This window comes from Crassostrea angulata, chromosome 9 (assembly GCF_025612915.1).
Source record: "Crassostrea angulata isolate pt1a10 chromosome 9, ASM2561291v2, whole genome shotgun sequence".
In the NCBI taxonomy this organism is placed as follows: domain Eukaryota; kingdom Metazoa; phylum Mollusca; class Bivalvia; order Ostreida; family Ostreidae; genus Magallana; species Magallana angulata.
In genome coordinates this window covers 13,182,394-13,203,856 of record NC_069119.1, presented here as the reverse complement: position 1 = coordinate 13,203,856, position 21,463 = coordinate 13,182,394, and the positions used below count along the sequence as shown (strand labels likewise).

The 21,463-nt window shown below is 33.6% G+C and overlaps 2 protein-coding genes and 1 long non-coding RNA gene across 3 annotated transcripts in view; all 3 read right to left on the bottom strand.

The window, feature by feature from the left end:
* Positions 1-35: 35 nt before the first annotated feature.
* The window catches only part of LOC128164188 (uncharacterized), a 35,761-nt gene continuing 14,333 nt past the window's right edge, over positions 36-21,463 (bottom strand). Inside the window, exon 8 of the mRNA XM_052827942.1 lies at positions 36-341. Within this exon, the coding sequence (XP_052683902.1) occupies positions 262-341 (80 nt within the window). The 3' untranslated portion in view covers positions 36-261. The remainder of the gene's footprint in view (positions 342-21,463) is intronic.
* Positions 349-14,040, bottom strand: LOC128164194 (uncharacterized). The gene is made up of 3 exons (XM_052827950.1): positions 13,566-14,040; positions 11,381-11,473; positions 349-645 (listed from the first exon to the last, which is right to left on the bottom strand). Exons 1-3 carry the CDS (start codon positions 13,801-13,803, stop codon positions 581-583), a joined length of 396 nt encoding a protein of 131 aa, XP_052683910.1. The 5' UTR covers positions 13,804-14,040; the 3' UTR covers positions 349-580.
* On the bottom strand, positions 17,000-20,561 carry LOC128164195 (uncharacterized). Its single transcript, XR_008240916.1, has 2 exons — positions 17,420-20,561; positions 17,000-17,097 (listed from the first exon to the last, which is right to left on the bottom strand). It is a non-coding gene; the product is annotated as an uncharacterized LOC128164195 (long non-coding RNA).

The following is a 21,463-nucleotide window of genomic DNA, read 5'->3' as shown; positions in this document are numbered from 1 at the left end:
TCATTAAAAATACAAAATAAAAACCCAAGTTTTTAAAGATTTTTAAAGAGCAGTTTTTATTATAGAAAGATGAGTTTAGAAAGCTTTTTGAACATTGTTGCAAAAACATTACATTATATGCTTACAAATTGAATATGCAAGTTTGTTCCTTTATCTCAAACTTGACTGGGCAAAGATACCGAGAAAGCTTTGCTTTCAAGATATAAAGTTTGATATTAAGTCATGTGGACGTACAATACATGACTTTCCCAATCACTGTATTTATAACAAAATAGCAGTGAGATTGATGGAATATATTAATGCATGGAATGTCTGCATCGCTGCTGCCGAGTTGCTGTATTCTAAAAAATAAACAACAACATTACAACAAAATAACAATGAGAAATATCGAATTAAAAAATAATAAGAATAACTAGAAAGACCAACTAATGCCAAAAAGAGGTTTCTCAAACACCGCCGCATTTTTATAACATATTGGAAATCGAAAAAAACTCTGGTCTTATCTCACCCTCTGGAATGCTTAGGTGGTACTCTATTTATCCGGGACAGAGAACCATTGTGTATAACATTGAACGGTGTCTTAAAACATTCCGCCGTCACCTGCAGAATCTCCAGCGTCGTTTCTATCGTGGAATTGGTTACTTCCTTCTCAAAATATATTTATCAAGTATAAACCATTTGATCTTTAAAGGGGCATGGTCACAATTTTGGTCAAATTTTATTTTCCTATTTTTATTGTTTTTAATGCTTTAGAAGTGCATTTGTAATGATCAACCAAAGTTTGAGTGTCAGTCGTAAAGTAATAAGCGAGATACAGAGCTCACAATTCTCTGTCATGTAAACATAGCTCGTGCCTTGTTTTTGTTTACATTGATTCAATATACCGGTAATAGTTCATATTCAAGCTGATTTCACTCTGTTCTAATTTGCTTTCAGCATGAATAAATTGTCCCTATCATTTATCACATTCATTTTGTGTCCGACGATGGAATTTGTACTTCAACATTCAAAAACGTAAACAAAGCGTTGTTTACATGACAAAGAAATGTATCTCTCTTATTACGCGACGACTGACAGTAAAATTTTAGTAGACTATTAGAAACGCCTCAATGCAACAATGTAAACGGTAAAAACGGAAAAATAATTTTTGACCAAAATCGTGACCATGCCCCTTTAACGGAGCAAAAATTAAAACGACACTGTTAACTTAGGAGTATAATCACGCTACAATAACACTGATTAACACCAATAAACATCCTTGCTTACATATATTTTCTTTCAAAAAATTATCAATATAGGGAATGCGACTTCACCAAAATCATCTACGGTAACAGAATTGTGTACATGTATCATCCTAGTTTAAAAAAGGAAGTAATTAAAATAATTGTATTTATTGTAAAAATTTTCACTTAGTGTTTGCTTGAGCTATTTATCCTATTTGCTTTACGTGACCGAAAGCTACGTTAATATTGGTATAGCTTCAGCAATTATCTACCCTGTTCACTTGACGTACCCTACGGGTCAAATACATTATTTTCACCTTGTGCTCATTGGCCACGCAATCAGTTCCATTGTAAAAGTGCATGTATTTGTTTCTTCAAAAGTTCCCAGTGCTGGTAAATGCGCAAAATTAGGGCATAGATGGAAGGAAGAAGGTTTGTAAAATACTAGCTTGAGAAAAATTGGAAAATCATTTATCTTTTAAGGCGCAATAAAAAGGGTGTTAAGAAGCCTTTGTTACAAGTTTTTAGAAATGAAGGTTGAAATTGAAATAGTTGGGGTCATTGTAGGGATCATATCAGTTCCCTCTTAATTGATTTTCTTTTACTTTAGATATGTTGTTTGACTAATATTCTCCTGTTATTCTGCCAAACATGAATTGTTTAGAGCCGGTGAAATCATTTTAGATATGATTTCTTGTTGTATAAAGAATTGAAAGAAAAACATAACTGTGGTCTGTGTCCTACAAGCTGTATCAATATTTTTATACCTTTAGTAGTTATCTATCCTGTTCACTTGACTTACCCTTCAAGCAACATTGATGTTGCTATAGCTACCGGAATTAATCAAAGTACTGAAATACTGAAAGCCGGACTCATTTGGTGTGTCTTTATGCATATTGTGTAGTAACGACCGAAAATATCTCTCTTTCTCTCTCTCTCTCTCTCTCTCTCTCTCTCTCTCTCTCTCTCTCTCTCTCTCTCTCTCTCTCATGCTTTTAATGTCAGCAAAGCGTCAGAGAGCGACAAAATTTTGTAAGCGGCTTTAAACAAAAATATGTCTGTCCAGTAAAAAAAATGTCAACAGTTGCTGCCTTGAATTTTTCAACAAGCGTTATAATTTCAACAAGCGTTATATATTCAATCCCCGTTTCTTTAACGCGAAGCAAAGTAGTTCATGGAAATTCATGCGCATTGTATTTGTCCAAAATGCATAGTCTTGTTTTTAAAACACATTATATAGAAGACAAGAGGCCCATGCGGCCACATCGCTCACCTGAGCAAGAATGGGCGTTCAAAAGATATTGTGCCATATGGTCCATCGGTAGAATAACAAAAAATAAATATTGTAAAGTATTCGAATTTTACACTTATTTTTGCATACACGTAATCTTTGACACTGATCCTTCATGAAATACTATTTTTTACCAGAACATGAAAATCCTACGCAAGATATAAAACTAAGCATTTGGTAGGGGTACACTGTTAAGTTGTTAACTTCCAATTCCCTATATTTTCGTTCCGCCCCCTCCCCTACTTTGTAAAGTGATCAAAATATATGAGAGCATATAGGTACATTTTTTTCATCAACTACTTACTAGTTATTGTATTTCAAATATATATATATATATATATATATATATATATATATATATATATATATATAATAGTTATTGTTTTTTATTTTAAAAATACTACATGTATAGATGTGAAAAAGAAAATTGTACCTCAATGTGCTCAATTCCTCAAATTAAAAACATTCAAAAATATAATTTGTCTTTTCCATTATAATTAAATGACTGTTATTTACCTCGCGTACAAACCAGGATAATTTTCCGCTGTGATATTTTCTTAGGAATAGCAATAATGACTTTATCCCCGCAACAGAAATGTGTCAGAACTATGGAAACTGTTTTAAAGATGTCGTTTTTATTTACTCGTGTCTGAAAAACTATCAAAATTGATGTAGATTTCACATTATTTATTGTATAAAGAGGGAGCCCCAGAGAGTAGGTATATACAGAATATCATTCTTTCATTTTGTTTGTACAAGTATTTAACATACTCTAATTCATATAGAATTTGTAATGTTCAACCAAAATTTCAGCGTCAATCGTAGAATTATAAGCAAGATACAGAGCTCACAGTTCGCCTAGGTTTGAGTAATATTTTTTTCACATGAGTTTATTACATTCAGCTTAAGATTTTCAACTTGGTATTTCCTATTCAGCATTTAAAATGGAAAAAAAAATGGCCTAGCTAAGATTTTAAATTCTGTTATTCACTCAAGACCATTTCACTGGTATTTGAGGTTCAAAATCAGTTTATACCAATGAACACAAACACAGTCAAGGATCACATGTACAGCAGGAGTAATAATGACGAAAAAAGGTTTAGTTTACAATACAATAGGTTGTTAAAGTTGCTTTCTGGAAGAACGGACTTTGAAAATTTTCTTGATAAATATTGACCAATTTTTTTACTTTTTTAATCTTTAGATTTTAAGATCTGTGTATAAACATAAAATTGTGAGCAAATCTCTGTATCTTGCTTATAATTCGAAGCTTAACACTCAAATATGATTAGTAAATAGAAATTGTAAACAATTAAGCACAAGAAACATGCACTATAACAAATAAAGAACACAATTTATTTTTTCGAAATGAATCATATATATACATGTATATACCTACATATTTCCGTCAGCGATATCAAACTCTATTTAAACTGAATAAACTCGAGAAAATGCCGAGCATCTCAACAAAACCTATTGCATTAATCTACCATTACGCAAAAGATAATGCCGAATTACCGATGGAATGAATTGTATTTCAGTACTTTTTTGATACATCAGATTTTGCTTAATTTGCGCAGGTAAACAGTTAGCTGTTTGATTTACCGAAGTCTCTGTTTGATTTGATACGTAAAAATCACGAAATACAGACGATAGTTCCCAGGTTACAAAGCATAGATAATGAAAACGAAACGAAAATCAGAACAAGCTAACACCAACGTCATGTGTGAAAACTGTCAACGCATTGAAGTATTTAGCCTCAATTTACTTCACAAAATCGGCACCAATATATTTTGCATGTTTCAAAAATTTCCCTTCATACGCGAACTGTTGCATAGCAAGCAAATTCATCATAGTCAGATCGACCCTTTTTGTATAATGTCATGGCTGCTTTAAACAAAGAACCTCGTTTTAGAAGTATGGAATACGAGTCTTGGTAAAATGGGTATGCAAACCAGGGCCGTGGCAAAATAAAAGCCGGGGCAGATCGGCAATCGTCAATGCCAAATACGCATTATTTTGCAGCAATATTTACAGCGAATACAAATATACTGGTCCATCAAATATCCTGAAATTTTAATGAGATTGGCAGATTAATACCTGCCAATCTTTTGTTTTGCTCAGGCCAAGTCTTGCCTACCCATTTTACCGTATGCCGAACCCGAAGCTATTAAACTGATTGAAACACGGCTTTCCTTTATTATTATTTTCGTAATAACTCAGATTTGAAACAAAATTAGCACTTAATTTTTGCAATTTATATTTTCCTTCCCATTAGGATTTATGCTAAACTACGTTGAATTGGACTCGGTAGTTCTTGAGAAGAAGATTTTTAAAAATGCACCCCCCCCCCTTTTTCTACAGTTTCAAGGTTTCTCCGCTTTAAATACAGATCGGACTTTTATTTGTGCAATTCATATTTGCCCTCCCATAAGAATGCTTTGTGCCAAATTTGGTTGAATTTGATAAGCGGTTTTAGAGAAGAAGTTCAAAATGTAAAAAGTTTACAGACGGACAGACATACGGACGGACAGACGGACAAAATGTGATCAGAAAAGCTCACTTGAGCTTTCAGCTCATGTGAGCTAAAAACTAGACAAGAGGCCCAGGGACCACATCGCTCACCTGAGCAACAATAGCCTAACTCTGATCAAATTAGCATTACAGTATCAAAATAAAAATATCTTGACAACTAAGTACAGTTGATCTTGTTTAAAAAGTTTAAAATCTGCCAATTTTTATCCACATAATTTTTGGGGGTAAATATAATGCCATGCCCCTTTTGTTGTTGTATCTGTAAGAAGATTTTTCTCTCTTCCTTTACACCCCCCCCCCGAATTTTGTTGCCCCACTTTTCTCTAGGGAATCATGGTTTTTGGACTTAAAACTTTACCAGAATATTTTTAAATTTTTTCTCTATACTTTCCTATATAAGAATTTATCCCGCCATTGCGGCCATGCCTTACCCTCAGGGACTATGATTTAACAAACTTGAATTTACACTATACCTGAAGAAGCCTCCAACAAGTTTAAGCTTTTCCTGCCTAATAGGTTTTTAGAACAGGATTTTTTAAGATTTTCTCAATATATTCCTATGTAAAAATTCATCCCCTCATTATGGCCCTGACCTACTCCCAGGGACTATGAATTGAACCAACTAAAATTTACACTACCTAAGGATGCTTCCACTCTAATTTGAGCTTTCCTGGCCTAAGAGTTTTTAGAAGAAGATTTTAAACATTGTCTCTATATATTCCTATGTAAATTTCCATTCCCCCATTGTGGCCCCGCCCTACCCCCAGGGACCATGATTTGAACAAACATTAATCTAAACTATCTGAGGATGCTTCCACTCAAATTTGAGCTTTCCTGGCCTAATAGTTTTTGAGAAGATTTTAATAAAGATTTTCCCAATATATTCGGATGTAAAAATCCATTCCCCCCATTGTGGCCCCGCTCTACCCCCAGGGACTATGATTTGAACAAACTTGAATATACACTACCCGAGGATGCTTCCACTCTAATTTGAGCTTTTCTGGCCTAACAGTGTTTGAGAATAAGATTTTTAAAGATTTTCTCCATATATTCCCATCTAAAGACTATTTCTCCCATTGTGGCCCCGCCCTACCCCCGGGGCCAATGATTTGAATAAACTTGAATTTACACTACCTGAGGATGCCTCCACACAAGTTTAAGCTTTTCTGGCCAAATAGTTTTTGAGAAGAAGATCTCTAAAGATTTTCTCTATACATTCTTATATAAAAATCCATTCCCCCATTGTGGCTCCATCCTACCCCCGGGGACCATGATTTGAAGATACTTGAATCTACATTACATAAGAATGCTTCTATACAAGTTACAGCTTTTCTGGTCTTATAGTTTTTTAGAAGAAGATTTTTGAAAAATACCAACAAATTTTCAATAATTATATATTATCTCCCCTCTAAAGAGGGCGTATCCCCTCATTTGAACAAACTTGAATCCCCTTGACACAGTGATTCTTTGTGCCAAGTTTGGTTGAAGTCTGCCCAGTGGTTCTGGAGAAGAAGATGGACACCTTTTGATGAGAAGCTCACTTGAGCTTTCAGCTCAGGTGAGCTTAAAAGATAGACAATTCTCTCAAAATTAAAAAAAAAGAAACAAAATACCAACACTTTTGACAAAACGTGGCTCTCTGTGTAACTATTTGGTATAGCGGAAGCTTTTACTTTGAAGCTATTTGATTTTTTGTTTACTTTTGAAGTTGTGCTATTTATAGTAACATTGGCGATTTCCCTGTCTATAGCCAGGACTCTGCTTTCAGCAGAGCCTGGCTAAAAATCATGTTTACTTGAGTTACCTTACAAGCTACATTGATATTGTAATGAAAATTCCTTTGATTATGTAAATAGAGCAATCAGGGTCAATCAAATATATTCAATCATAAGCTATTCCTTGGGTGTGGTTAACTGTCTCGAACGTTTTGATGACCCTGCGATGAGTCAGCAGAATTGACGTAGGATATAAATAGGAAGCGCGTCTGCGTATAGTAGTTAGTCTGCTGATAGACGCAGAGGAGAGAAGACCTCAGAAAGCAGAGATACAGCGATAATAGTAGGTAAGGTTTATGTTTCATTTGCGGGACCCCAAAATACTGCGGGTGGACCATTTGAAACATTACGGTATATCATTTAGTCCGGGAGCATGGGCTCAGAAATAAATAAGTTCGGACTAGGTTTAGAACAGGGTCTGAAACGGTGGTATGAAACAGTGGTTTTAGACCAAGTGTTGTACAAGGATAGCTGAAGGAAAATAATTAGTTATAAATCAGTTAGAATCATTGTAGAACCCACATTACACGTTACAATATTTTTATAGCTGCCAGGAGTATAATCTTCACCAGTGTCCCCTCTCTTCCACATAATTGTGTTACAAGAAATGCCTCCAGTATCGTACACTTCACACGTAACCATGTGTCGCTTGTTGTTAACAATAGCAGAGAAATTGGTACACTTGATTTAAGATCTCCTATGAAGGAAACAGAATCAGTGAACAGAGGGTACCTGCAGCCAAGCCGATGTGAAACATATGTCAAAGATTTTAATTACCAAAATTTAATGCAAAAAACCGCATCGAAATCGATGCAAAAATAACGGAGTTACGCCGCTTCAAAGTGGCTATTTTTACCTGCTTTGGGAAATCTAATCAAGAGAAAACAGAATTAGGCGATAACGAGGCTTCAGCGGAAGTGACGTCACGAGGTCAACAGGAGGGAAAATTCTTTACAAAGCTATACAAATTAAATTCGATTTTTCAGCCAAAATGATTAATAAAGGTCTGATGTTTTGACGTATCTAGTTATTTTAAGTATTGTAGATTTAGAAATTTGTATCCGTAATTATTTTATTACAGTCAGATTTATTTTTAAAGGATTTTAAAATTTGCTATTCTCGTCGCCCTTTTACCGATGAATACGATATCTTAAAACGCTTGCATGGGCAGATTTATGTTCATTATTCTTTTTTGGATTACATAATATCCTTTCACACACGAGTGATCCGAGAAAATGACACAGGTAAACAGGTAAACTAACGAAGCCACTGCTCCAGACACACGTGTATCTGGGGTATGTATAAACATGGTACACGAGTCCGGTGAACAAAGAGAGGGTTTTACACCTCTGGACTGGTAAATTGATTTGTGTATAATTTGCAACTCAATTGTTAAACAATAAAAAAGAAATAAATTAGACTGTGTGAAATCAAGCATTCGTAAACTAATACATGTGTATAGTCCGTCAATCAGTGATTAAAGAATCATACATGAGGCTATCAAATAGTAAAACTAATGTCCGAAGTTAATGCCTTTATTGTGACTTATCTAATCACTTAAATAATAACCAAATTTACAATTCAGCAATTTAAACCTTTTTTATGTGATCAAGTAATTATTTCAGAAGTAATTACATGTACATATACGTTGGTCTTAATTTCTTATTTAATCAAGTGCAACTTTCTTTCGAGCGCTATGGTCAGCAATTTAACGCTTTAACTCCACATTACGTAAATTGTTATACTTACAACGAATCATTATGAAATGTGAATAAACTTGAACATTTTGACAAAGGATGTAAATAAATGTAAAATGAAATTCCATTATCGTATTTTTAAAAGAAAACGAGACAGACTTAATCATGCAGCCATCTTGGACTTTCGCCTTGATCCGTTTATAATCCCGTGTTTGTTTGTTAAAGAATGCATACTAGTTTGATTGTTATTGGTCCTATATCAATATTATTGAATAATCGGGCGAAATCATTTGTAATTTTATGTCTTATACGAGGAATAGACCCCGCGTTACCTTTTACGAAATATGTATTATCAATATTATTAATCAGTTAATAATGTCACGGAAAAATCATTCTAAAGAATGACAATATTAACAAAATATGTCTCTTAAAACAAAAGTTTGATTAATTGCCATTTTGCTACATATGCTGTGCATTTATATGCAAAATGTGTTACACATTTGACTAAATTCATGAAGCAAACAATTTGCCGAATTCGGCATTTTTGTTTGATAAAATACGGGTTTGAATTCAAACAACAGTATATTTAGTCATCCAGGGTTCATAAGGAAATAAAACAACAGAAAAAAATGTTCATATATCGATAAAACAATGCAAGAAAACGAACAGTTTTCATACGATATTCCTGTTTCTAATACCCCGTGACGTCACAGTTCATCTCGCGCCAAATCGGCTTGATTCAAAACTCGTTCAGGTGTGAAATCGGGTTTTCCCCAAATATCTCGAAAACTACTTATGCGATCGCTGTAAAATTTTCAGGATGATGTTTTTACACATAGATCTCCATTATATCAAAAATTGACCGGCACTGCAGGTACCCTTTAAAGCTAGGTATAATTTAAAAGCTTTTAATGCATGATTTTTGCTAATAATAGTGAAGTTTGTTTTTAGCAATTCTGGGGGAAAATCAATGCGTTTCAGGTACAACACAACACAAATAACAATCTTTATTATCATTCTTAGTTCAGAAGTTAAACAGAATGTCTGAAAAACAAAATGTGAAATAATCTTTTTATAATCAATGTATCTGCGTCTTGTTTTTTTTAATGCTGCGAAATTAACATTTTAATTTTTGCACTCATTTTACACTTCTTGTTCCATTTTGTTTACATCACCAGATGCATTCTGAACTTTATATTTACATCCATTAAGTATGATTCCCTCTATTTCTTTCGGAAATTGATTGTACATTCAGAGCTTTTTAAAATCTTAAATGAAATTTACACGCCCCTTTTATCGATTGGTTGAAACCTTCAGCAACCGAAGAAAATCACGTACGGCACGAAATAATCATGCTGGTGTAAGATTCAAATTCCGATAGAAGTCGATTTGGCTGATTCTTTTACCGAACGTATTGATGTACATTTACAATAATTTAGTTCTATTAGTAATTCTTACGATCAATGTATTAATTTGTTAAAAGATAGATGCAGATATATGTACAAGTATAAACAATAAAATGCCTTCTTTGATGATTCACGCAGGTTATATATTATTCTGCATTCTCGCCACCTTCATATCCCGCATGAATCACCAAAGAAAGTATTTTATTGTTTAAATAAATTAATTTATCCCATCAAAATCTTCAAATGTTAAAAATATAAGTTGAATTAAAGCAAAACTTACAGTGATCGTCGGATTAAAAACTACAATTTTTCTGTAAGCATATTAAGCCTGTACTAATTAAAATAATGTAATTTGTCGACGTTCATCTTGAAATGTGTTGGCAGATCAAATTTGCAGTTGAAATGTGTTGGCAGATCAATTTGCAGTTCATAACATTATGATGACTTTTTCTTAAACGCCTGTCACACTGGAGCTGCGTCCTCCCAGCGATCCTGCTTCGTCCTTAAATAATGTAAAACGCCAAGTAGAGTCTCCTACAGCGCCGTAACAACGCAAAGGCATCTTCGTCCGTCGCGGTGGGATCGCCTCTAACATTTTAGAACGTCATGCGACGGAGCGCACTTTGAACATGCACTTGAACATTCACACAGCGACCCCAAAGAGCTGTTGCTGCGTTCATACCACTCTCTTGACGTTTCTTCTGCGTTTATACCGCGCTCCCACGGCGTTTCTAGTGCGTTGTCATCAAGACCACGAATACTTGAACAATGGCTGTATACAATAGTAAGTGATGTAATAATAATCAAACTGGATGTACATGTAGATGACTATGTAAAAAGTAGCATTTTCTAATATTCCAAACCCTATCAATAGACGTAGATGGAATTCATGACATTTAGTTCTGATGATTGCACATCTTTTTTATTCTTAGTCCTTCACAAATTGTTTAGAAGTAGTTATGTTTCAATTACAATGTGCTTTTTCATAAAATCAAAACAATTTTTTTCAATCTATTATTTACTAGTTGTAAATTCATGTTTGTACAACAATTGCACAAATTAATATTAACCAACCAAGAAGTGAAGAACGTCTTGTTCACGCAGTCAGCGCGCAGAGCTCGCCGTGGACGCGCGGTAAAAACCCCTGGCACGTCATGAGCGCTCGGCGGAGACTCAGCGAGAGCGCAGTTAATCGCCAAGTAGAACTGCGTGGAAACGCAGTTACACGCCGTGGGAGCTCCCTAAGAACGCCTCGGTCCCCATCAGGACGTTGTGACATCTCCACTTGTAAATTTATTTTAATAAAACTGTACATTTTTTCGTATTTTTCCTTGCGATTCTACGGCGATTCCATTAATTTTACAACGCCGTACACACGCCATGGGGATGCAGCTTGGAGTGACAGGGCCTTTACAGTTCAAAAAATTGAACGTCATTCAAAAGAACTACTTACTTTTTCTGACTAAAATTTGATAGGTTCGTTGCATTTTGGAGTCTGGTAGACCATCGACTTTTGCACTGCATGTCACATTGACTTGGTTGTTGTCTGCAAAAGTCAGCTATCTCAGGTCAAAATTAATTTCAATTATTTAAGCAAACGTAGATTCTAGTAAATGCAACATGAGTAAAAATCAGAGCACTTTTAGTAAATGGTTCAGTAACAGGTATCATTATGATAATCAAAAGTAAATTATGATATCATGATATCATTAAAGAATCTATCCAAATTGATAGTGAATATTACCTGCAAAATATCAAATAAACTAGTAATAATCAAGTAATCTCTTGATATTTTATCTTGTCTTTTTATGTTTTGTTTAGAATGTCTATTTGTGGAGCGGAAATATGGCAAATTGGAAGAAAAAAAAATTCCCGAGCAAAGTGATCTGGTTAAAGTTAACAACTGTCCTAAAAAAAAGGTCTTAAAATCTGCAAGTGCTTCTTTAAACAATTTTACGCGAAAATAATTTATTCGCGTATAATCAGAAATCTACAGTTGCAATAGCTTTAATGATTCTGTATTACGAAAGAGTACGAGAAAGATGCTTGCTAGCATCAGGGAGTGATAGGGTCAATATGATACGACAAGAGGAATACAACTACAAGACCGATTGATCCAACCAGTTGGATTGACTGGTTATCTTTCCTTCATAACCAGCTCCAGAGAACCTCCCCCGCGGGGGTTTTAAGGAAGTATATGGGCAGTTTAGCGTCTTATTTTGACTGTTATATTCGAAATCGTGAAATTAAATAACTGTTTTGAATAAGATCAAAAACTTAGTATTATCTTTAAAATAGATGACAGTGCAATAATAACGGGTAGTACATTACTGCCACATTGGTGCATTATCACGTGACAACTATAAATAGCTTACGTATATTCCTTAACATAAAATGAGAAAGAACAACACTACCCCGCGGTTTCCAAAATAAAATAAACATACAAAGTGAATGCAAAACGTCTCATTTTAATCAAAACCGCTGCTAGAATCCTATGTTCTTTTTAATTAAATAGTTATTGATGGGCTCTCGTAAAACCTTCCCAACTTTTATAAAGTTTGCACGGAAAACGGTATGTTGCATCAAAACAACAGACAACATGGGATTCTAGCAGCACATTTATGTTAAGCATTGATCAAATTAACGATTTGACGTATAAAATTTCAAGTTTAATATATACGAGGTAGTGTTGATCTAGTCGGATTTTTATATCGTAAACAACGACAGAGGAAAGCCTGGTCGAGAAATAAAAGCAAATTAACATACCTTTTAGCGTATGATTGATAACGTTAACATTTCTCCCAGTATTCTTATGTTCAATTCTCAATAAATCACACCACAATGCTTTACAAGAGTTCTTAGATTAGTTATATTTTGAATATGTTTACAATTTACAATGTTTTCCAATCAAATTCAGACGACATTCAACTTTTAGTCATGACGTCATCAATGTGTAAATCTACGTAATACAAACAAATTCTGAAAAAAAATTGTCTTCAGTATTTTTTATTTGTTTTTGGTCTACGTTTCGTTGCTGAGATATTTGAATATGTACATACATGTAATAACAAAGATTTGTGATTTCACGGAAATACATGTAACTCAGATTCCATATGCTTCCTTCACACATCAGCGCCCTCTTTAGAATCAACAATTTTAAGTGAACTTTCAGTAAATTTTATTACTCTAATATCTATTTTGTTTAACGGGTTGGAGGAGACCGATATTTGTAACATAAAGGAGAAAGCACCTCAGCTGGTCTTGTGTTAGGACTGTTAGCAAAAAATGCAGAAAAGCTTAAATGGTTGGTTATCATTCCTTTACACCTAACATGTCCAAGTAGCGAAATGGACAATGTACTCGCTTCTCACCGAGTTCGATCCTGGTGATCGACAGTGGCAGTATTTGATAGGGTATGGCAGCCGCCTAGGGTGTGGCAGTCGCCCGCTTGGACACGTGGGTTCAATCCGTGTACTCCAGCTCCTTCCCACAACAACTACCCCCTCGCACTAAAGTGTGTGCCAACGAGAGATATTAATGTAAGTTGTTGAACTTGTTTGGCAATCGTTGTAAAAAAAACATTAAGTTCATTTTTTTTAAACATTTTTACCATAATAACGATCCATGTAGCTACTGACCTCTGAAGTCTGTCTCCTCAGGTACAAACTGTCTGCCCATCTTGTCCTCTATATCCTCCATCCTTCCATGCATCATCTGGTCACTCATCGTGATGCGGACGCTTACTTTGTGCATGCTGCCAAACATTTGACAGAAGGGAGCATACCTGCCAGGTAAGACCATCATCTGGGGAGGGGCCTCATTGTTGTCCTGGGCATAATCACTTCTCGGGTCAAACTTGAACATCATGCCTTTCATAAGTTCAATATTAGTTATATATGGAAATTGACACGATCGTTGGGCTCCATAACGATGATACAACAAATAACTTATGGATGAACCTTTCGTTCACCCTCTATAGGTAATAGTAAAAAATCATTTATAGACGTCAATCTTTAACTTCATATTCTTGATATTTTCTATGTTTTAGGGAAATAATACAGAGTAGCATAACTGCTAGACTATAGCGATGTTTTAGATATGATTTAAATGATACAGTAACACAGCCTTTTTTTTAAGAAACAGACGTTCTTGATAAAGCATGCTGCAATCCATTGCTATAATTATTTGCAAAGAGATATATATCAAAGATTTTAATGCTTTACATAATTTATTTATTCACTTTCAGTTCATTTGCACTGTTATCTAATCAACATCAAAAACTACTGTAATGACATATCAAACACCCCCTCCCCACAGGGGGAAAACTTTAGAAACATTTTGCTACTTTACTGTTTCCAGCCTTTTAGTCTATAGCCACGGACTTGATGACCACCAATTCATCTCTGACCCATTTCCAATCCCAATGCTTGATCTTCTCATACACCTCACAGGTCAGGTTACCTACATCTGACTTCTGAACATCTTCAAATATTCAAATAAATATTAAAACTAAAATACTTTAACGTAACAATGGTAGCAACAACATCATATTGCTGGTCTATTATTAGTTTAATCTGGTAATACTATTACTTATTAGGTTTGTTACTGACTGACTTCTGAAATATATCGGCTTGATCAATCTCATTGATGGCGAGGCAAATCCGAGCTGTCTATGAAATTGCTCAATTCGATATATTTTTGTAGTCAGTCAGTAAAAAACCTAAACAGTGTTTTGTTTTCCCGAGGACTATCACATGGAACATTTTTCACAAAAATCGACGGTCTACGTAAACCCATTTATACAAGCCGCCTAACATCTTAGCAAAATTTAACTTTTTTAAACTCTTAAAAATCATCAATCCTACCTTTCAAATACTCTTTAAAAATTTTCGCTTCACAAATGTTCACTTATAATGGTTTTTCTTTCTTTTTTTTGCTATTCAATTTCATACATTTCCTCCTTTTCTTCTGCAGAGGTTTGATCAAATATCGACGCTGCTATTATGTTCTATCCCGTACAGAGCAATGTGACGACACTATTCAAAGAGCAACTAGTCTAATTTTAAAGAATTTCAAAGGGTACAATGTAACTACTCCAAATATTTTAAGAACTTAAAGTATGCGATTTCTGTATTAAAAGTTGTAAAATGTCGAAAGGGGTAGTCAAAGCATCGGCCAATGACAACCAAATTGCTGCATTTGAATTCTCACCTAACATAGAGATGTATGAGACAGTCACGTGCTATGTTTAAACCAATGAAAGTGACATTTAAGTCAAAGGGTAAACATAAAAGATTGTTTATGCGTGTTGAAGAATCCTAAGAAAATTTCGCCAAAAAACTTTTTTTTTTAAATTTGAATAAATGAGTTCAAATTTTGCATTGCTTCATTTAAGCTGGAAAAATAATATGATAAGGGTAATTGAAACTACGGTCGAATTAACACCAATGTACTTTAATGTCCCTTGAACTTGGACTGCTACATGTACCTTTATTTCAAAGAATTGATCGGACCTAGTTACAAGAGTGTTTAATCAAACATTACCTTTTACTGTGAGTACGAAACTGATATTCTTCAGCTTTGGTCCTGCAAAAACTTTGCAGTTATATTTCGGGACGAGTTCAGCTGACAGAAATTCACAGAGAGAGGTCATTTTTTTTCGTGTTGTGGAACCACTTGATCTTCAGGTTGCTTGTAATGTCGAGAGCTCCTAGACCAGGGATGTTGCAATACGCCGTATAATTGTCACCTGGATTTATACTTGTGGATTGGAACGCTACAGTACCGATCAGACCCAACCTAACAGAAAGTAAACCCCAACTAAACCCTTGGTTTACTATCTGGGTTTACTCCGGGTTTATTAGAGTGGACCCAGAGTAAACCCAAAGTAAACCCAGAGTGGACACAGAGAGTAAACAACAACAGAAGAACAGAACAGAACAACAACGTCAACTGAAAGCAGACGCTACGTCTGTATTCGGAATATACAAGTTACATGAATTACAGGCAGTAAGATGGTAAAATAAAATACAGGTTTGTTTCATACTTCAGTGCGTCGAGAGGACCCACATTTTTAAAAAGTAAACCCGGAGTAAACCCAAAGTAATCCCAGAGAATAAACCCGGGGTTTAGTTGGGGTTTACTCTGGTGTGAGGTTGGGTCTGATCGGTACTGTACATAGACAATGTACGCATGCCTTACTAATCCTGACTGAAAGAAAAATCAGTTTCATATAACTCCCTTTGGATATAGAGATTAATGAAGTTTGAGATAATCTTGGTACATGTACATGTATGTACATATATCGTATACTTATAGAAAATATACCCTTTTCCGCCCTGTGCGATATAAACCAAAAATTCGCCTAGGGGTGTGATATAAACCCTAAAGGTGTGATATATCAACCCCTCTCCGGCAATCTTCGGATGTTATATCCCGCCCCTTTCCGTTAAGTATCGGCTATTGTGACGTAGAGTTTGGTATGCACCGTTCAACTCCGGTCTCCGAGTTTGACGTCAAATAGTTACGTCGGTTTCAGCTTCGTATACAAACAGCTGGCGCAAAAAATTCCAAAAAAGTTTATCAGAAATGGAATATATAGACACGGGGCGATTTGTAAACAATAATCATTCATCATATGTTGTTTTTTATTGTTTCTTTGATATTTTCTATAAGTATATGATATAAAATCATAACATGGCTTTTTATATATATACATGTATCGCATCCTATATTAGCCCTCGGTCGCTGTATATCAGCCTTCGACCAATGGCCATGTAATAATCTACATATAATATACAAGTTTGGCTGCAATGGTGCTTTGTAGAATGCAACAAATTAAGGTGGATCTCTACACAAAAAAAGAATAAGAGATTTTTGTTGCATGCATTTGTCACTTATGATAGGCACAGTATTCAACAACAATATACTTCAAAGTACATTTTTTTTTATTTTTAGAGAATTTGTGAAATATCAGTCTGGCCTGATGTTCTCTTATATGTCAAATTTCTGTTTTAAAATTTTTATGAAAGTGAAATATTATAAAGTTTGAAAAAAACAAAATAATCATGAATGAAGTTTGTAAGATTTTATTGGAATTCACATAAATATGGAAATAAAATATGAAAAAATTCTTTTAAGGCAAACTGCTGGATGAAATCCCCCACAAATCTGAAAATACAAACAATATTCGTTGTTAATGAGATAAAAGAAATGAATAAAATTGAAAAATTAAAAGAAATATATAATTATTACTGCAAAAATATTGTTATGAAAGATCCTGTTTAAGAGTTGTCTTTTTTTTTATTTTACTTTGTCTCAAATATCTTGGGACAATTTTTAATCCATAAAAGTCAAATTATATTTTTGATGAATGTATTATATATATTTAACTCTTTAAAACGAAATTTTAGTACATGTAGTTACATTGCCTTCTGCTTTTTGATATACAATAGCAATTATAAACAACTACCATATGCATATTGATACATACATTTATTCAGATGTCCATATTGATGCACCTGTACGTGTGGTAATCATTTTTTTCAGAATTCTGTCGTTCCCTCGTTTGGCTTGCCAATCCGGGCTTCCACTGCTATTGCTCCCTAGCTATGTCTATCTTAAATAAAATACATAAGTTTAATGTTAGATTTTCAATGCAAGTCTTTTACAAAATTTTTACAATGGGGAAGTTAAGATCAATTCAAGAGATTGTACTACAGTACTTTAGTTTTATGTTCATCATACATATATAGATTAAGTGAAAATATAATACCTGCTTACCTGTATCGATATGTATCACATATGTCTGATCGTCTGTTGCAGATGACATAACAAAAATGTATTGCCAATAGCGGGGAAACATATTTAAATTTCACGTTTTCCGTACAAAACAGCTGACAATCAATGTTAATTCAAAGCTCAAACCACAAAGATAATTAACATATATTCTACGCGTTTTGGTGATTTCCTTCATATCTCATCTCCCTCGTTAAAAAAGTTCAATTAAACGGTGTATAGAAATTTTCTACCACGACATTATGTTATCAATTCGTAACAAAATGGCGTTTCAAACGGATGTTAGACATGTTGAAACGATGTAGTCTTCCACTTTAAACGCCAATGGCTGTCAAAATCGTGCAATGTGATCATTTTCTTTCTTTTGCTGCATGTAATCTTAACAATGCTAGAAAATGGCTTAATTTTCAATAATTTGATTCATGTATAACTATTTGTGTACTGTATCTATATTTCTAAACACGTTTTCAAAAGTTTAAATGTCAGAATTCTTTTGAAAAATGTAAACAAATTACAAAAGCAGCGCTAAAAATGCACATCGTACTACATTGATACTTTTAAATTTCGTGTAACAAATGACTCTGTAATGAAAAATGTACAAAGAAGAATATTTAATTTCGTAATTTCATAATAATATGGTATAGACGTAAAAATGTTACATAAGAAGAGCACAGAAATACTTCGTTATTCGGAAAAAATTTAATTCTGATTGTAGCTTGCTACACGATGGGTTTAAAACTATTTTAAATCGTTTAATGATGTTGTCAACGTCACAATGATATTAACATAAAAAAGCATCAATCATCGCTTATAACATATTAAATTATTTTAACATCTTAGAGGTAAAACGGCCTTATTGATATTCCTACACGAAAAACCTGAAAATTTAATTGGAATGAATTCAACAGTTGTAAAACGTTACACATCAGATAGACAGCATTTTAAAAAACGCATCAATCTTCACATGTGACATATGAATTTTAATAATTTAAGGGTAAAACAGCCTTATTGAAACTTCTACACGAGAGAAGTTGAAAATTAAATTGAAATAAATTCAACAGTTCTCGATATTGCACTTTAATTAAACAACTTTTTTAAAAGTTTCTCGGGATATGAGCTTTGTTAGTGACGTAATCAAATTAAATGTGAAGTCTGACTGGATTTTTGGGGATTCTGGTTGAATTTTGAATTTAATGAGGGGTATTGTTTTCATAGATATTAGACTAGAATATGTGCACTAACATGTTAATCGAGTAATATATATAATATGAAATCAAGACGTCTATGGGCCACATCACTCACCTGATCAACACTCCAGTATCTCTTTCAAAATTCTTTAAAATCAAGTTTTAGAATAGTGTAACGCTTCTCAAAATTGCATACATTCTCTTCTAGGTATACTTACATTAAAAACAATAAGTAAAAAGAGAATAATTTAAACCTCGGTATTAGACATCATATCTTATGATCTGTAATGCCAGTGATATCATCCTAGTCCTCAACGTATCAAATATAACAATGACAATGACATTGACAAAACAGTAGAAAAATTGGTCTTCATTTCAGTTAAGAAATAACGGTATTGAAAAATACACCAACTAACAAAGTTTAAAAATATTAATGTTACGCAGTACTGTTAAGGCTTACTATAAAAATATCAACGGATATAAACGTTCATAAAACGATGCATCTATTTTTACAAAATGTTTATGAAAAGTTATCTAATCATGATATGAAATTGACATTAAATGAAACAGCATAGTAAATGACACTTAGTGTGGTCCCACGTGATATGTGTTGATTATTCTCCCGTATGGAGGTCATAAACAAATTTCAATATACCAAGAGCATACTCTCATTTGAATTAAAAATTTTAAATGAAAATTTAATTCTACAACTCTAGTAGATTCCTAAAATGCTGCTGCTTTGAAATTGATATGATTTGATATTTTACTATCTATTAATTCATTCAATAGATTTCATCGACACAGCAGCGCCTTTTGATAATTTAAACATTCCCTTAATTTATACCTAAAAGATCGTAATAATCTGTTAAGTGTATGTCCTTGTAAAAAGCGGATTTGGATAAGCTTCCCGATGTCAAACACATTGAACTTGTACATGAAACACTCCAGAAAAGAAATATTACACATTGTACATTAAAAATCCCAGAAAAGAAATAATACACGTTCTAAAAAATAAATACGTGCTTGATTAAAACTAGCATCAAAAATAGGATTTAATGATATAAAACTTGTTTCAGATTATGCTCTGTTCATTTATAAAATGCATTTTCCATGTTAAAAAATTGATTGACTTGCCTCTCTCTACACATAAAATGCATCATAATTTACAGTATGATGTCACATCGACAAGTGCATTGCAATCGGTCAATTGTTTATACTTTATGTTATAGGACTTATTTGACTACAAAGTTGCACGCAGAGGTAATTTTAATGTAATTTAATGCGTTCGTACCCATTACAATTGGAAATTAATTCATTTTTTAGCATTTTAATGACTTGTCACAGGATGAATGACCATCTTTAAGTCCTCCTTAAAGATAGCTTAAAGGTGTTTAAAGGTAGCTTAAAGACGATCTTTAATTCACAGTATGATGTCACATCGACAAGTGCATTGCAATCGGTCAGTTGTTTATACTTTATGTTATTGGACTTATTTGACTACAAAGTTGCACGCAGAGGTAATTTTAATGTAATTTAATGCGTTCGTACCCATAACAATTGGAAATTACTTCATTTTTTAGCATTTTAATGACTTGTCACAAAATGAATGACCATTTTTAAGTCCTCCTTAAAGATAGCTTAAAGGTGTTGAAAGATGATCTTTAATCCACCTTTAAGCTATATGTGTTGCTTAAAGGTGGCTTAAAGAAAGCGTACAGATGGCTTAAAGGCAGCTTAAAGATTATCTTTTAGCCAACTTTAAGCCACCTTTAAGGACAACTTATAAGTCCTTAATGTCCAAACTTCTTTATGCTACCTTTAAGCTACCTTTAAGCCACCTTTACACTACCTTTAAGCCATTAAAAAAATTTTAATTCAATATTGTGCTTAATTTACCAACAAAATGTATTAACTTTATGAAAGGAAAGGTATTAAAGCGGTTTTTGTTCTAGAAAATAAAATGAAAAAAAAAACCCAAAACAAACAAAGCCCACGGCGAGAATTGAACCCGAACCCTTTGTTTACTAGCATCACCACACTTCCTCTGCGCCACGGCAACTTACATATTTAAAGGGTTTTTATGTCCTATATATCAGTGGATATTGAATCAATGTATTGAATGTGTTTACTTGAAAAGATTTTGACAAACCATTGACAAACCATTCAGTTTGTAACAATCAATATCTAATTTATAAATTACATGCATGCATGTATTAAGAATGAAATACGGAACTTGGTCTTCAGTGAACAAAAATATATTATACCTAAATGGAAACCGTTAGGCTCACTAGTAGGCTCTTAGTTAATAAATTTAAACCGAGCAGATATACGTTCATCAAATTTATAGCTATAAAAATGTAAGAAAGAAAATGAAATCATTTCTTTTATTAAATGCATTGAAACTATTAGGGTATTTGTTCAATTTCCCGATTTTCATGATCGCGGCGCCGTTCCAGTATGTTTAAATATTTAATTGTTTACATGATTTTTAAACTATCAATTCTATAACAAACAATATTACCAATTACCGGTGAAGTATTTAATGCATGTGG

Excerpts from the sequence above, each read along its gene's own strand:
- LOC128164194 (XM_052827950.1), bottom strand. The coding sequence starts at position 13,803 with ATGAAAGGCATGATGTTCAAGTTTGACCCGAGAAGTGATTATGCCCAG. Across the intron at positions 11,474-13,565 it reads TGAGGAGACAGACTTCAGAG|ACAACAACCAAGTCAATGTG; the intron begins GTCAGTAGCTAC and ends TGACTTTTGCAG. Across the intron at positions 646-11,380 it reads TCAAATTTTAGTCAGAAAAA|GAAGTAACCAATTCCACGAT; the intron begins GTAAGTAGTTCT and ends TATTTTGAGAAG.